This window comes from Orbicella franksi, chromosome 13 (genome assembly GCF_964199315.1).
Source record: "Orbicella franksi chromosome 13, jaOrbFran1.1, whole genome shotgun sequence".
Lineage (NCBI taxonomy): Eukaryota > Metazoa > Cnidaria > Anthozoa > Scleractinia > Merulinidae > Orbicella > Orbicella franksi.
The window spans coordinates 11,389,867-11,407,672 of record NC_138157.1 but is presented as its reverse complement, the minus strand read 5'-3'; the positions used below and the strand labels follow the sequence as shown (position 1 = coordinate 11,407,672).

The 17,806-nt window shown below is 39.8% G+C and overlaps 1 protein-coding gene and 1 pseudogene across 2 annotated transcripts; both read right to left on the bottom strand.

The window, feature by feature from the left end:
* Positions 1-565: 565 nt before the first annotated feature.
* LOC145465028 (uncharacterized) lies at positions 566-3,770 on the bottom strand. Its single transcript, XM_081448835.1, has 2 exons — positions 1,444-3,770; positions 566-634 (listed from the first exon to the last, which is right to left on the bottom strand). Exon 1 carries the CDS (start codon positions 3,768-3,770, stop codon positions 1,617-1,619), a length of 2,154 nt encoding a protein of 717 aa, XP_081304961.1. The 3' UTR covers positions 566-634; positions 1,444-1,616.
* Position 3,771: 1 nt separating this feature from the next.
* Positions 3,772-17,066, bottom strand: LOC145465027 (uncharacterized; annotated as a pseudogene). The gene is made up of 5 exons (XR_014041496.1): positions 16,606-17,066; positions 12,935-13,731; positions 11,512-11,703; positions 4,628-4,678; positions 3,772-4,094 (listed from the first exon to the last, which is right to left on the bottom strand). The product of XR_014041496.1 is annotated as an uncharacterized LOC145465027 (transcript).
* Positions 17,067-17,806: the final 740 nt, after the last annotated feature.

Sequence of the window (17,806 nt, the reverse complement as noted above, 5' to 3'; positions counted from 1 at the left end):
GGAAAAATGCTGTCGGAACGCTCTCTTCGGAAAACTCCGGTAGGAACGCAAACCGTGGGCTAGTTTTGAGCGAAGGTAAAATCTCTTTGCTCGCGTCATTGTCACGTGAACATTAACAGGACTACTTGGTTCTGTTTCTATAGAGTTACTAGTGATGATACGGCTTTTAGCGAGAGCAATCTTATATACTGTTATTGTTTTTTTGAAGGCTTTTAATTCTACTGAACTAGATTCTGTGCTACATATACACTGTTAAAATTGTTTGCCAGATTATTTTTAAACCTCTATAAAATTACTACGATTTTCTCCGATGCTTTTTTTTTTTTACCTATAGATCATTTCTCCTAAAGTTTGTAAATCGTCTCGTAAATTCGCGTTTTCAAAGTTCTTCCTCTACTCTTTGCAAAGGCACCTATTCTTGGGTACACAGTATCTAACGCTTTGAATCCTGGAAATGATCAATGATCTCTTCCATAGTTGGTCTCGCCATAGGGTCCGTCATAATACAGCGTTTTATGAGGTTTCGCAACACTTGATTCTCTACCAACTTTACTTGCTTCCCCCGCTGTTGAGGATTTGGTAAGTCCCGAATGCACATTTCACAGAGAAGAACGCCAAAACTGTATACATCCATCTGTTGACAAGGGGTTATAATCATCAATAATTTAAAAACAACTGTTAGGTAAAGTAATTGTTAGCGTAGAGTTGGTCACATTTCTATCTTGAGTGGCGAATGTTTTTTGGGATTGCATTTGATTCTCGCACTGTCTCTCTCCACCGAGAAAATGGAATCAGAAATATGTGGGAGAGAGGGATCTGTTTGATGAATGATGGTGTTAATATTTACTGCAGATATATATCTTATTGACCAAGCGCGGGGGCCGTACTGGTAGAATAACGGCCCGAGATCTTGACATTACGGACCGAGCGCAGGGAGGTCCGTACAAAAAGGACCAATGGCGGATATTCTCCCAGTACGGTCTCAAGGAAGCTCGGTTGATAAAGGATTTATTACACTGCTACGAAAATCCCAGTGGAGCAATCTGATTGGTCGATCCTAGCTATTGGCCCTCTGACCCAACTTAGTCGTGTGAGAAATCACAATTATTACACCATGGTATTTTACACTCGTTTTTTGAGACTGAGATTGGACACCAGCTTGTAAAGCCTCAGGCTGCAAATATCAGTTCATTTATCATCTAACCCACCCAACCCATATCAAGCAATAAAATATCGCATGAAGCAGTGAAAAAGTGAACTGTGTCCTACTCTTATCAAGCAATGCTTTGGGTACCTCAACACAAGGTCAACAGCTTAACGTTCTTGCCCAATGGAAGCACGCAATGGGAACCCTTTCCAAATTTCTCGTTGAGCATAGTAACCTGCATTGCTGTCGTTCAAAGGGGGGAGAGAGAGGCATGCAAGTAGAATCCTTGTACTCACCTCTCGCGTTTCACGCTTGATCGACTTCCTTCTTTCTCTCTTTACGTTGAATGCCTGCCACGCAAGCTAAGGATAGTGGGTGGCTGTCTACAGACTAAGATATATCGGGGGCTATACATCTTTCTCGCAGGGGCAAAAATTGAGTGCCTATGCAATAAGAGACATCTCTCTGCTCATACAAGAAAAGAGAAGTAGTAAATCAACTTCACCTTCACTGTTTGATGGTCGTTGCCTGCTTCAGGTGGACTGTAAATCGGTGATCCTGGGTATCTTGTCTTGCCCTTGTGAATAAAATTAGCAGCACCATAATCAGATACTTTGCCTCTCCATTGGTCACCATGTCGCCATAGCAACACATTAGCACTACTGATGTCCCGATGAATAATGGGAGGCTGACTTTTGTGCAAGTAATTGAGTGCTTGAGCTATATCCAAGGAGATAACAGAAATATCTGTGTGTGTGAGAGGTTGCTTCTCTAACTCTTTTCGTAAAGTTGATTCCATGAGCTCTGTTACAAACAGAGGACTTTCTTCATCATTTGTTGCCCCAATGAACTGCAGCATACAAGGATGACGACATCTTGCAGCAATATTCATTTCCCATTCAAACAAACCTCTATTATGAGGAGAGAAAATTGAACTGTGCATTTGTTTCACAGCCACTTCGCAGCGTCTAAATATTCCTAATGTAACTTTTGCCCATCCACCATCCCCCAGGAAGTGCTCTGTCATCTGAACTTCATCCCGGTTAATGACCCAATCACACTCCTCGCTTCTCGCTTCCAGTCGTCTTTGAAGATCAGTAACGTGTTGGTCTTTCGCTGTCACTTGTTCTCCCAGATCAATAACGCGTTCGTTGCATTCTGCTACTTGTCGTTGCAAATCAGCTACTTGTTGGTTGCTGCCTGTCAGTTGGCCCTGCAGATTAGTAACTTGTTGCTTGCTGGTTGTCAGTTTTCCTCGCAAATCAGCTACTTGTTGGTGGCTCGCTGTCCGTTTTTCTTGCAAATCAATAACTTGTTGGCTGCTGGCTGTCAGTTTTCTTTGCAGATCAGCTACTTGTTGGTTGCTGGCTGTCAGTTGGCCCTTCAGATCAATAACGTGTTCGCTGCTCGCTGTCAGTTTTCCTTCCGAATAAGCTACTTGTTGGTTGCTGGCTGTCAGTTTTTCTTGCAAATCAGCTATTTGTTGGTTGCTGGCTGTCAGTTTTCCTTGCAAATCAGCTACTTGTTGGTTGCTGGCTGTCAGTTTTCCTTGCAAATCAGCTACTTGTTGGTTGCTGGCTGTCAGTTTTCCTTGCAAATCAGCTATTTGTTGCTTGCTCGCTGTCAGTTTTTCTTGCAAATCAGCTACTTGTTGGTCACTGGCTGTCAGTTTTCCTTGCAAATCAGCAACTTGTTGCTTGCTCGTTGTCAGTTTTCCTTGCAAATCAGCTACTTGTTGCTTGCTGGCTGTCAGTTTTCCTTGCAAATCAGCTACTTGTTGATTGCTGGCTGTCAGTTTTCCCTGCAAATTAGTAACTTGTTCATTGCTCGCTGTCACTTGTTCTCCCAGACCAGTAACGTGTTCCTTGCATGCTCCCAGTTGTCCTTGCAAATCAGCTACTTGTTGGTTGCTGGCTGTCAGTTTTCCTTGCAAATCAGTTCCTTGTTCCTTGCTCACTGTCAGTTGCCCCTGCAGACTAGTAACGTGTTTCTTGCTTGCTGACAGTTGTTCTTTCAGACAAGTAACGTGGTCGTCCCTGTCTGCCAGTTCTCCTTGCAGCTCAATAACGCTTACGTTTGCCGCTTCAAGGTCACTTTTCAGGTGACTAACTTGGTCCTCTCTCTCTGCCAGATTTCTTTGCAGATCAGTAACGCGCTGGTTTATCGTTGCCAGTTTTCCTTTCAGATGAGTAACTTCATTTTTGCTAATTACCTGTTGTTGCTCTTTCTCTTGTAATTTGTTTGTGAGTTGCTCATTCAGGTCTTTTGATTTTTTGTTGGTTTCTTTTAATTCTTCTTTTTCTTGCTGTAACTTAGTAACTAACTCTTGCATCTCTTGTTTTTCACGACTTTCAAGATGTTTAAGACGCCCTTCTAATTTTGCTTTGTCCTTTTCTAGGTTACTAATTTGCTGTTGTTTGTTTTGCTCTGAATCCCTTAGGTCATTAATGCTAAGTTCTTGTGCAACTAACTCGCTTTCTTTTTTGTTTATCGTGCTATCTTTATCGATTAACTCTTTTTTCAGGTTATTAATTTGTTGCCCCAAGTCAGCAATTTGTTGCTCCAGCTGCGCTGTCCTCTCTTCGATCTGTTGTCTTTGGTTGTTAGTCAATATCTGTCCCATACTCTTTGCACTATTTGGCGTAAACTGCTCACTTGTCTTATTTGCGTTATTTTTTTCCAAACACTCCTACTACAGTGCTCCTCCGATTTCGCCTTCTTTTTCTTCTTCTTCTTCTTCTTCTTCTTCTTCTTCTTCTTCTTCTTCTTCTTCTCCTTCTTCTTCTTCTCCTTCTTCTTCTTCTTCTTTTTCTTCCTCTTTTGCTTCTTCTTCTTCTTCTTCTTCTTCTTCTTCTTCCTCTTTTGCTTCTTCTTCTTCTTCTTCTTCTTTTCTTCTGCGTCTGCTTCTGTTTCTGCTTCTGTTTCCTCTTCTTCTTCTCTTCTTCTTCTTCTTCTGCTTCTGCTTCTACTGCTGCTTCTTCTTCTTCTTCTGCTTCTCCTTCTACTTCTGTTTAGGCTTCTTCTTCTTTTCTTCTTCTTCTTCTGCTTCTCCTTCTGCTTCTGTTTAGGCTTCTTCTTCTTCTTCTTCTTCTTCTTCTTCTTCTTCTACTACTACTACTACTTCTTCTTCTTCTTCTTGTAATTATGTAGGTGTTAAAGCTTTGACCAGGGTAATGGATTCTTTTACTGAGCTAAATCCTGTCATGGTGAAAACAAATAAGAATCCACTCATGTGGGTACATATATGTGGCTTCTAGCCATGTGGTGTCAAGCCTCGAGATCTGATTCCTCAGTTTAGAAAGACTAAGATCATTCCCAGTGTTTTATTTCCATCGAAAATAACTTATTGTTGTTATTAAAACGATACTTATTGTTCGCAATTTTCGCGATACCAAAAAAAATGCAAAAAAACTGAAAGGACTCTAAAAGAAAGTTACATAGCATTGGTCCGCGTGCTAGAAATGCTTTTTTTTTTCTTACAAGGATCATTTTAAACCGTCTCTTCGTGTTGATGCTCTCGAGCTCTTCCTCCTAATTGTACAGCAGCAAAAATGTATGTCGTAAATGGTAACCTTTGTAGTATAACGTTGTGGTTTTGTTTTGTTTGAGTTCTGCTCGATGTTATTGTAAACTAGCCTGAGACAATCACAGTTAGGACAGAGTGCAATGTATAGCTCTGACACAGTAGTCACAACACAGTTCCTCACCCCTGCCCTTCACCTCCGGTTTGTACCAAAATTTAAGAAGTCGGGACGGGCGGGAAAATTCTCAAATTCTCAGAGGATCCGAACGCTCACCAAGGATATTCCGTAATTTTTGGTTCCAGACCTCGCACTAGCAGACCGCGTATTAAAAATTCAAAATAGCTGCCACAAAACACAAAGATAGGTTGAGCCTTAACGGATGTGAGGGCTCCCTATGTAAGACATAATCTTAGCAGTATGTATGTTTAAAATGTGTATAATTTCATTCAAGGGCGAAAAATATTACTTGCAATTACCATTTACCAATTACCAATTTTAAAGTGCATTGTCTCGAAGAGATAGTTCTATAGCCAAATATCAGCAACACAATGACTCCCTTTGTGAAAAGTTTACAGTGAAAACAGCTAAATTCCATTGGCTTCCATTGGCTTTTCTATTTAATTCGATTACACTTGTTGACTTTTCAACCAACAACAAATTATTCCGTCTATACGTAGCCAAAGTTCAAATTATCTGAAATCGATAGGAGACAGCTCTCTAGCCATAAAACTGCAACCCAATAACTCTTTGTTTACTGAAAAGTCTTAACCGAGCGATAAATAGATCATGTCTATAGCTAATTCGCATCACTTCCAAATTTTATCAGCGCAGCTTCGTTGACATTAAGTGTCTAGGCGATTGGAAAAGCTTCGAACAGTACATCGTACTTTAGGAAAACTTGCAAATCTTTGCGGCTATCCTGACCACGAAAAGACCAGGCTCTTTTTGCCTATATGTGCAAGAGAGCTTTACTGCATAAAACATCAAATGCTGTGAATTTTTATCAAGAGTTCGGCAGAGTGGGAGCATGGTTCTGATTACCGAAACGAAAAATAAACCACGAGCGATGCAAGAACCGCGCTCAACCCATGGTGACGCGGTTAATAATATGTTGAAGTAACGGCAAACGTGACAATTTTACATTTTACTCCAACGTGGAATTCACGATGCATGAGGTCTAAGAATAATTTGTGTCATGACAGATGTCGAATTATGTTTACAAAAATGACTGCGAAATAGGTGGTCTAAAAATGACGCAATTGACCAAGTTGCCCATCATAGTTCGTCTAGTGCGCTTAATTTTCACGGGCCAAAGTAACCATTTAGATACGGTATGCCCATAGCATAGATCTTTTTTCAGAACCTCTAATTCTTGGCTTGCACTGCCACCCAATGAAAAAATAATTCAAAACCTATCCAGTGGATAAAGTCAAGAAATTGTAATGTTATAGGAGAATGATAAAGAAGACCCTTCTCCAAGTTTTAAGTCTGTGCGTTTTCTCAAACTTCAGATATTCGTCGAAATATTTTGCACAAATTTACAGAGCCCAGTATGGAGCCGCCATTTTGATGTACCTCCGTTATACATCAACATGGCGGCCGGAGAATAATGTAAACATCTGGAACGTACTTTAGCTTTCTAGGCAACTGATTATAGGTACTGAACAAACAAGCACTTACATAAGCACTTTTCCTGATATTTTAGCTTCTGAATAGGCTAAAAATCTCGAGATAAGTATATAGTTTTCGACAAAGGCGTCCGTGGCTTTATGTCACTTTACATTATTATTTCCTTCCTGGGATTTCGGAAACCGGAAGTAATCTAAAAATAACTTGAGAGGGATTACTGCATACATGGAGAATTAACTCTTTTACTGTTCATTCTCTCTTGAAAGAGCTTGGTACGGAGGTTTGCAAGTGTACAACGACGGCGACTCCAAAAAAACAAGGTTTGCTCTTCTTTCACCCTTCAAGTCAGAATATTTAGAAACAAAACACCAGCGTGTTCAAACTGATCCGAGATGGTCCTCCTTATTTTGAATATTTCCCTGATTTTTATGGGCTTATGCATTTTGCATGCATAAGCTCAACAAGCTATCAAAATCTTGTGGGTTTGAGGACGTGATGTCACGTGACAGGGCTTTGGGAGCATGAGTGGTCTGAGAGGTAGACTGGGTACTAATATTTCGCGTGATTATTTGCTAGTAAAGGCGGGCCATTGCTGCATAATTTGTAGTGCATAGTCGTTGCTAGAGCTAGTCATATTGCGTTGTCAGCAAATTAAAGACTATTTGGTCTGCAACAAAGGTGGTTGTATAATTCGATCTATCGGTAGCTTTGAAAGCGGCTTTTAACCGAAACTTTACCAATAATAATGTGCGAGGGTTTCACTCGAGAATGTTTTCTTCCTCGAAGAATTATTTCAAATTTCCATAATGTCTCATTTTTTATATAATTACTTTACGTTTGTTGCTTGAACACAATTTTATTTTCCTTTATAATAGCGAACCATCCTTTACTAGCTTGGAGAAGAGGAGAAGAAGAAATAGAAGACGAAGAAGAAGAAGAAGAAGAAGAAGAAGAAGGAGAAGAAGAAAAAGAACAAAAACAGGACGAACAAGAACAAGAACAAGAACAGGAAAAACAAGAACAAGAAGAACAAGAACAAGAAGAACAAGAAGAACAAGAAGAACAAGAAGAACAAGAAGAACAAGAAGAACAAGAACAAGAACAAGAACAAGTACAAGAACAAGAACAAGAACAAGAACAAGAACAAGAAGAACAAGAAGAAGAACAGGAAAAACAAGAACAAGAAGAACAAGAAGAACAAGAAGAACAAGAAGAACAAGAACAAGAACAAGAACAAGAACAAGAACAAGAACAAGAACAAGAACAAGAACAAGAACAAGAACAACAAAAAGAACCGCGTACACCAGGATTCGAACCGCCGACCCTTCCATCCGACTTCCGATTTCTTGACTGAGTCCTTTTCCCTGCGCCACCCTGTAATAGTAATTTCGAGTGATCCTTTGCCGGGTCCTTCGATGGCAGCCATTTCCAGCGTTCTTCAGCTTTTATTGGACGTATTGTTACATATGATGTTGTTTGCACCTTATTTTGTGTTGAGTAATTCTTGTACAGCTTACAGTTGCGAGTTTAGTTGTAGTTTTCAAGGTAAGTTATTTCCGATTTCTCAATCATTCCTGCTGCAGTCATTATTTTTTTTCCCTTTCATTTAACACAAACAAACGCTGCCTTTCGGTAAATGTTTAAGAAACGAAATAAATAAGTAAAAAAGAAAAGGAAAAGCACCGGTCTCGCTAGGAGTTGAACTCATGGTCTCCCGCTCACAAGGCAGATATCTCCTGCACTGCGCTTTACTAACAACTCTATTAATTGTGGAGAAAATATTGAATAAATCGATTTGTACGCAAGCGCTGGGTAGCTAAAACAGCAGGCTCAAGCACGTTCCTAGCACGAACCCCATTTATTATTGTACGTTTGTCTTTCTAGTAATTGCCTACTCTAAGACTGCAATACTTCAACCCAATGAATAAAACTAGCCATAAGCCCACAAGTACGCACTGCGAACCTATTTTTATCATTTGCCAAAAACTTTACAGATTGCAGACCTCTTAATAAGCGGAGACTGCACGAAGGGTACTGAACTTAATCTGAGGGGATAAGAGATATCACTTCTATTACGAGAAACTCTCGCGAAAAACTTTTATTAAAGGCTGGAATTTCTCAGTGTAAACAAGGAGAAATTGCGAAGTTTTTAAGAGATCGAGGGAACGCGTGTTCCCCCTGGGAGGACCTTCTTTACTCACATCGGACCGCGTTTTCATACATTACTTGTACTAATTTTCACTTTAGATAAAGCTGAAACGTGCACTTCAGCGGGTCAATTTATAATTCAAGACGAATTAAAAAAACCTGACGCTTTTTTTGTTACTTCTAACCTCTTATCTAACGCAAGGTCAGACATCGAATAACGGTTAAACAGATATTCCGCAAGATTCTATGGCGAGTAAATTTGAAGTTCTAGCGCCTGCGATTATTACGACACGTTCAGTAAACTGAAAACACCAAGCGAAGGATCAGTACATAAAGTATCTCACAAAATGTGGCCGCGTAGGAGTTGAACGGATCAAATGATTCAATTAAAAACTACGAATTGTTTAGAATTCGAACATAGACGACTTCTCAAAAGAAACAGCTTTGCCTAGAAAATCGCTCGGTAAAGCGAGCTTACTAAAACGTGCTATGAATTACTTCAATTGATAAAACTTCAAATTTATTTTCATGTGTATGCTGTGAGATCGACCGTTTAAGGCTGGAACAAACGCTAGATACACGTAAAGCCCAAACAGTTGAAATTTGAGAGATCAGCGTCGTCTCTTTATTGCGCGTTGTTCATAGAAACGTTCATAGCGTTCAAATTAAAGAAGTAGGTAGTCGTGGCAAATTTATTTCTCTATCTTATCAACCATTTCTTTAAACTGTCCATTTTATTAGTCAAGTCATTGCCGACGTTGTTTTGCTAACAGGAACAAGACTGAGTTGGCTGCTTACTGTTCATCAGTTTCTGTTTCAAGTGACACATGCGTATTGTCATTTTAATAGCTGCTGCGACCATGCTACTCACCTTTCTTTCCCTTTGATAATGCTATTCCCGAAAGTTAATGACTGATATGCGGAAACTGTTCTACTTCTCCGTCAGAAAGTTGCGTTTTCTTCTACTTTGGCCAATTTACACCACAGTCGAATCTCACTTCTTCCGTGTCTTAGTCGAGACAACCGAGAGCCCTTGTTTGTGATACCACGATGAAGAACATGTGACATTCTCAAGACATCAGTGCAACCTACTCTCGTTCCCAGAGACGCCTGTCTCTTTTAGCCGTTGGGCGCTTGGCACGAGGAAAAGGTGACTCTGGATTTGACTAGATTCTTAGATTTTCACTATCAACACTGATTTCCTTTACGATAGAATTCAATGGTTAATTTCTAATTCAAATCTTTCGATCACAGTGCCTACAGAACTTTTAATATCTGTGCTTTACTCAAAGAGTATTTAAATCAGAAGTACTGAAATACTGACCGGAGGTAAAGCCAGTTTTTAACTCCATCAACGTCTTTTAAAGGTGCTTTGATCGAGCAGGTTTAGTTGGATATAACCAGTGATAATCCGATGGTTTAAAACGTCGGAAAACTCCTTCCTTATACCAGAAATGATTTCAAGCAATGCACAATTCTTTGCACAAGCCGATTTCCATCTTTCAATCAAGCGCGCCTATCAAATAGTTTTGGACCGAGGTTGATCTAGGTCAACAAAATTCAATTCATTCAATACAGATTACGGGAATATTCGTTCAAAATAAACGAGCCATTTTTTTATCCTTTCATCTTTTGATTTAGTTTAAGTTCAATCCATCCCTTTCCTAATTTCTTAAACAAGCAGCAGCCAGGTTAAAGCTTTCCTACTTTAGCTGCTGCGCACTCATTCGGCATACTTACTTTTTTATGTTATACTTTTATCTGTATTTATTGTGTTGAAATTTTCGTTTTGTCTACATATTTATTTTTCCATAGACAGTTTACGATTGAATGAAGTGTCTAAAGTCTGGAGGAACAGGTTTTAGCAGTTTGTTTTTTTTTTGTTTTATAATTCCCCTACATTATACGTATACTAGGCTTCAGGCCCATCGAGAACGGCAACATTAGACCACATTACATACAAACAACTCAGTCATAAAGGCTTACACTAAGAGCATTTCCCCCGAGAACTCGTGGCTCAGGACCAGTCATTATAAGTTTTTATAAACACAGATCTTTTGATATGTACCGTCCCCGGATCTTCTCACTCTTCAGAGAAAAGACCTAATATAAATACCGTAGAATCTCTTCTGTGATTCACATTAATTTAACAATTAATATTAGATTATGAGCTCGAGATCGAGTGAGAGTTGACGAGGGCGCGGTTGAAGTCAATTATCACACATAGAAATCGAAAGCGAATAATCTAATTGTTTTAGTATAAATCTACTGGTCGTTCAAAACTTCATCTAAATCCTCTCCACAGACACTTCAAAAACGCAACGAAGTGGCCGTCATTTTGTTAACAACGGCACACTGCTGGGCTACTCCCAAGCTATCTACAACAGAATAGATAGTGAAGAGCGTAGCCAATCGAGAACGGCATTCGAGATAAAACGCTAGTAGACTTATAGTAAACACTGATGTAACTTTGTTGACTTGCTGAACACAAGCGTGTTCCTTATTACTGTTATAAGGAACACAATACTGGAATTTCAGTTTTTAAAAACTTTTAAAAAGCTTTTCCTTTAAGAAATCGAAAAGCTTTTCCACATTTCTTTAAACAAGTTATAGAAAAACAAGTACAAACTTTTTGAGAACCATGCAGACATACTGTGGCGACACGTACACGGGCAAGTCTTTCCACAACTTGTTCGAGTTAAATTGCGAAGAAAACGGAAAAGAGAGGAAAATCACTCATTTGCTACGATTATCAAAATGTAAATTCTCTTTGCTCGTGTTTATTATTACTTCAAGGCTAACATCATTAAGAAAGTTACACTGAGAGATACAGCTCTCACTACGTGCAACTATCGAATGTTTTCTGAAGGCTTTTAACCTTTCTGATTTAGAGTCTACAAATTATTTGTCAGATTTTTAAACCGCTATGAAATTATTCTGTTGGTCTCTGATGTTCTTTTACATATAGATCATTCCTCGTCAATTTTGATAAATGTCTCGTTAGTTCGGCTTCTTAAAGTCCTCTGTCTTTTAGACAGTGTCTGACACAATGAGATAATGTCACAATGAACCCAAAAGACAAATCATCTCTTCCATAGTTGGTCTCGCCTCAGGCTCCCTCTGAATACAGCACTGTACAAGCTCTCGAAACACGTCATTCTTTACCAAGGCTACTTGCTTCTCCCGCTGTTTGGGATCTGGTAAGTCCCGGATGCACATTTCACAGAGGAGAACACCAAAACTATACACATTCATCTGTTGATAAGGGATTATAATCAACAATAATTAATAAACAATTATTAGGTGAAGGTCACCTAATCGTTTGCGTAGTGTTGATCACAGCGCTATCTTTAGTGGCCAATGCCCTTTGGGAAGACACTTGACTCTCACACTGTCTGTCTCCACCCAGAAAAAAACTGCCTCTTATAAGCCCTGGACTTACACGACTTCGTAACGTGGTTTTGGATGCGCTAAACGGGTTGGGCTAATATCGGGGACGGGGGGGGGGGGGGGCTCATAAGCGGATTAAAAAGCCCTTTTCGAAATGAGTGATACGAGTGTTGATAGAAATAAGTTTCCCAAATACTGTTTTTTAAAACATCATGATAAATTGAATTCATTTCATTTTAAACTAGAGGGGTTCTTATATCGGAGGGGACTTATAATTGGAAGTATTATTTTGTTTATAAGCGTGAGGGTCAGCTATAAGCGGCACTTTACGGTATCTAGGGGAGGGGGGTCCGTATAATGTATAATAGTATTATAAAATGTATGTTATATGAGTAAATTAAATTAAATAAATCATTCTAGCATTGTGCTAATTTAGGATACTGAAATATGCAAACAAATATTGTAAATTGAACAGAGACTTGTTGTTACTATTATAGACTATAGTGCAGATATTACATTCATTACACCACGGCATGGTATTTGACACCTCTTTTGAGAGCCAGATTGGACACCAGCTTGTTAAGGAGCGTCAAGCTACAACTATCATTTCATTCATCATCACACCCAACCCAACCCATATCAACTAAGGAGAGATCACATCAAGGTGTGAAAAAAGGCGGAACTCCGTGTCCTACTCTTATCAAGCAATGCTTTGGGTTTTTAAGTCCAAGGTAAACAGCAAAACGTTCTCGCCCTAGGAAAATGAAATTGTTTTGATGCAGAAATCATTTTACGGAAGGAACTGGATTATTAATTGTAGTAAACAGTGGTCAACTTCTCCAATTGTTTCGTTCAGCATGGTAACCTGCGTCGCAAGCATTCAAAGGGCGCTCTCCCCTCGCGCTTCACGCTTAGTTTCGAATTCCTCCCTGCCCTTTGAACACCTGCCACGCAAGCTAGGGAAGTGAGTGGCTGTGCACAGACTAATCAACATCAGGGGCCACATCCTCTGCAAAGGGGATAAATTAAGTGCAATATTGTAAGAGACATCTCTCTACTTATACAACAAGAAGTGTTGATAGTAAACATGTTTTACCTTCACTGTTTGATTTGGGGTGAGTGCTTCAGGTGAACTATAAATCATAGCTCCAGGGCCGATTGTCTTGGTGTGAGGCATGAAATTCGCAGTTCCATAGTCAGACACTTTGCCTCTCCATTGGTCACCATGTTGCCATAGCAACACGTTAGCACTACTGACGTCACGATGAATAATGCGAGGCTCACTTCTGTGCAAGTAATTGAGTGCTTGACCTATATTCAGGGAGATAACAGAGATATCTGTGTGTGAGAGAGGTCGCTGCTCTAACAATGCTCGTAAACTTGATTCCATGAGCTCTGCAACAAACAGTGGACTTCCTTCATCATTTGTTGCTCCAATGAACTGCAATAAACAAGGATGACGACATCTTGAAGCAATGTTCATTTCTCTTTCAAACAAACGTCTATTATGAGGAGAGAGAATCAACTCGTGGATTTGTTTCACAGCCACTTTACAGCCTCTGAATCTTCCCAGTATAACTGTTCCCCATCCACCAACCCCCAGGCAGGTATCTGTCAGGTGAATTTCATCGCGGGAAATGACCCAATCACATGGTTCTTTCAGTCCGTACTCATCAAGTTTCTGTTGAGCTGCAGATAATTTGTTTTCCAGTTCTATGATTCGTTCTTCTTTAGCTCTTAGCTCTCTCTCTCTAAGTTAACCACTCTTTGTTCAGCTTCTTTTTTAGCTTGTTTTACTAGTTTCAGTTCTTCTTCAGGACTTTCTTGTGGTCTTAATAATTCACGTCGCTCTTTCACCCAGTCAGTGTGTTTATCGGTGTTTCCTTTTAGCCCCTGGGATTTAGGAGACAAGTCAAATGTTAAGCTATTTTCGGAATAGGTAAAATCTCAAACTGAGGCCTTGCCGTATTGACCTCGCTATCGCTCGATCAACACGGTAGGCCGAGGTTTGAGATTTTCCCGTAACGACCAAACGGTCGAGGTTATTAAGTTGTTTATTATATGGCTCATCAACAAAGAGGAAAATCATTCGAGCGGAAGTCGTCAATTTACATCCGGCGATGCGCGCGTTTACCGATTCATTCATCGTCTCAAACCTAGGGCAAAACTACACAGTCAGTGAATTTCACCACTGTATTACGTATTCCGTTAAAAACACTCATTTCTTTACGGAAAAGTCACTGTCACAGCCTCAAAAACGAATTTTAGTATCGTGGTACCACAAGTTGATGGGGAAGTTTTTCCGACTTTTGGGGCGAAACGTCAACGCATATAGAAAAGACAGCAAGTGCTTCAAAATTGTCCAAACCAACCGTCTTTCGGTGAAAGAAGATACTAATGCTTCAGAATGCACTGCTCAAAATAAGCTTAACTCGATCTTCGCATTCGCTTTCGACAACATATCTTCGCCTTCTTCATTCTGAGATTTATAGATGAACATTTCAAGCCTTGTGAACGTCTGCAGTTATCAGAAACACTACTACCGACAGAAACCGCCCGATTGTTTACATCTGATGATCCTGGAAGCTGATTTACACTTGCTTGTGTCAAAGCGAGGGAATCTATTTGACGAGAACTTTGACGGAGTTCAATACTTCGGTAATTGCTGTGACTAAGATGATAACTTATAAGTTTCTTTGTGGTGTTCTGCTCAGGATGCATGGCAGATCTGCCGATGGTGTTTTTTACTTAGCGATTTTAGCTTTACTTAAGACTAGGCAAACTTTGATTGTTTTTCACTAGTGCCCGCCAAGGTTACCGACTGGTAAGTCATCTATATAAATTTTATTAAAGAAATATCTCTAAACTTTTAGCTACTGATATTCTCGTACTGATTTTAATCGGCTTTCATCGCTTCAATGCGCTTGAATTTTCAGAACCGGGCTCTTCCTAATTTGCATAATCCGTAATCGGCCCGTGGGCATTACGGGAGAATAATGCCCTACAATTTAGTGACAATTAACCAATCAGAGCGCGCGTTATATCGGCCACAAGCCAAAGCCATATAATAAAATTCCATAACAAATAATGGCTCACTGGAATCGCTTTTTAGTAAGTTATAAGTCCATAAAGTTAAAATTAAGGGTGTTTTCATCAACTTGTACCGTTGCTCTGGTAGCTTCTAATGTCAAGAGAATAGCTAACTTGATTGGGCATTTGTTTTCTTCCATTACTGAAGGTCAGTTGAAAAAGAGTGACAGTGTTAATCCATCAAAGTAGACGCTCTAAAACATGCTAAAGACTTAACTATTGCCAGCTACCTGAACTTTGCTCACGAGTTGTTTGATATCAATTACAGCGAAGAAAAACAGAATTTTGAGACAAAATGTCAATTAACTAACCTCAGTTCGCAGTCTAACGAATTGAGCAATCCTTACTGGGTTGTGTAGTCCGTGTAGACTATGAATGACGGCTACAATTGCTACAAAATTCGAGAGGAAAAAAATGCTCGAGAAGAAGGCCTGGATTGTATTGTAATTTGTAATTTTTATTTCTCCACATGACGACCGACATGAAGACAATATCGTTAATAAATATTGCAGTGAAAAAGAAGTGGAAAGGGTAACATACAGTAAACTAACTGTATGCCCTTCAATTAAATGAATTTATTTTAGGATAAAAGAAAACTAAGTTAAGCGAGGAAATTATAGAGTAAACACATAGTAAATAAATATAAATATACCGCCTTATGTACCTACTGGCGCCTCGAGAACTGATGATGATGAAATAGCTTATTGATCGTAACGATGTTGTTACGGTAGACTTTCCAGAAATTGTGGTCATTGTTGCGATAAGAGCGATGATTGCACTGCTTCGTCGATTAAGATCCTGCTCCTTTTGGGAAGTTATTATTCTGTAACAATTGTGAAGATTATTATATGAAAACAGGTTAGCAAGCGAATTAGTGGGGCTCATTCAACTGGTAGACTTCCTAAAAGTCGTTCGCTTCTCGCCGAACTCCTCGCTCTCTAGTCTTCGAGCGTCGCAGACATCATGTTTTTCGCTCAGTTACGTTACGTTACGTTACGCTCAGTTACGTTACGCTTTCGCAGCTCGGCTTCTGGACAAGTCTATCCGGCATTAGTGTTTATTTGGCCGTTTTGAAAAGCCCATTTAGATGTAGTTCAGTAATCACATGCTATAGTTAGTCGCAGCAGAATGATGGATGACCAAATTTCAGTAGATTTTACCGACGCTGTCGATCGTTGAATTTAGTGCTGATCCGTACGATTTATAATTATTCTACTGTTGATGATGAACGCCAAAGGAACCGAAGAATCCACTGCACTCTGGGAGTGGATTCTTCGGTTCCGCCCGCTTTGACGCACCATGATCCGAGAGATCTTGGATTGATCTGTTTAGTAAAGAAACGCAAAATCTGTTTTCGGATTCTTTCGGATTTAAGAATGCAATCTTGGATTTTCTTCAAGAAACCTGACTCTAATCAGTGATTTTAATAACCATCGACAATTTAAAGATTTCTATTGTTGGGTTTGACTATCAGTTCCTCATTTGAAATTTGAATCCCTTACTTGGCAGCACTGATCGCCACAGAAGCCTGACCGAACTTCGTAACAGCATCAAAGCAGAACACAGCGACTTGCTGATTACTGTGATACAAGTTTATCCCACCTCATACTTGCTTTTAGAAGGCTGCGTGCTCTAATAAGGCTTGGGATCAACCAATAAAACATTACACAGACTTACCTCCCGTTCTCCAACACGACGTTGCTGATGTAGATATGATTCATATCTTTTCTCTGGTAAGGTAATCTTCAGAAGCTGTTCTGCTGCCTTGTCCGCTAGGTTGTCTAAGCGACCTGCCAAACGTGTCATTTCACAGTCAAGGTAGACCTCTTTACGATCAACTACAACGAATGTTTTCTTGTGTGGATCATTACACGGTTGTTCTTCCAGTATCGTGCCTCGCTGCAATTCTTCCTTCCATAACTTTGTGGGAGCCTTGAAAACATGTGGCTCAAGGACATATCCCCTGCTTTTCTCGAGAAGTATGAAGTATTTATCTCTCACCATGGATTCGTGATCAGCCATAGCTTGGGTTAGAAAACAACCCAGACACTGGCTAGAAAGAACGAAGCTGCTGAATAAGTGACCACGCGTGACCTTAAAGCGTTCCATAACATCCGTCGACTTCCGTTATAATTTATAGCACATGTTTAGTTGCTGTCAAAATTAGCTTTCGGCTCCATGATTTATCCGAGTCGAGTTGAGAACGTGACGATTAACTAGTTACCAATCTGCTAAGCGGATTTTCTTAGTATGACATTAAACTGTTAAGAGTAGTTCAGTGGCAGCTATAAGCCCTGAGTAAAGGCATGATTTCTCTAGAAAATGTTCCCTTGTGAAAATAGCTAGGGCTCTGTAGGGTTTCAGGTACCTAAGGAAATCAAGGCGTTGCATTTTTCCGGCTAGATGAGTCTCGCGAGAGATATGAATTTCTGATCGAGAGAAGTTTATGCTTTGCTCCCTCGTTTTGTAAATACTGCGGCAATTTGGCTTAATACACGTAATATTTTCTTTATCAACCGAATCTTAATTATTTTACACGAACACTCTGCCAAAAACGTTCATTAGCAAATCACGTACGACACGTATACTGTCCAAAACTCCACGTCCGCATTGCTGGGTTTATCTGAGGAAGCCGCGTTTAAAATTGCCAGGGTGACACGAAAACATTATACCTGGGGAAACACAAGGTTTTGCTGGGGAGTCATTTTTTCACGTACAATCGATTTTACCTCGGGAAAATTTACCAAGAAATTTGTATGCTTGAGTGACTAAGAACAACCATATCTACCGTAGATAACACCCTTGGTGGGCTCCAGGGTAGTCAAGTTTCCATTGATAAAAAACCGATAAGAAGTCGAGTTTTTGGACAGGACAAAAA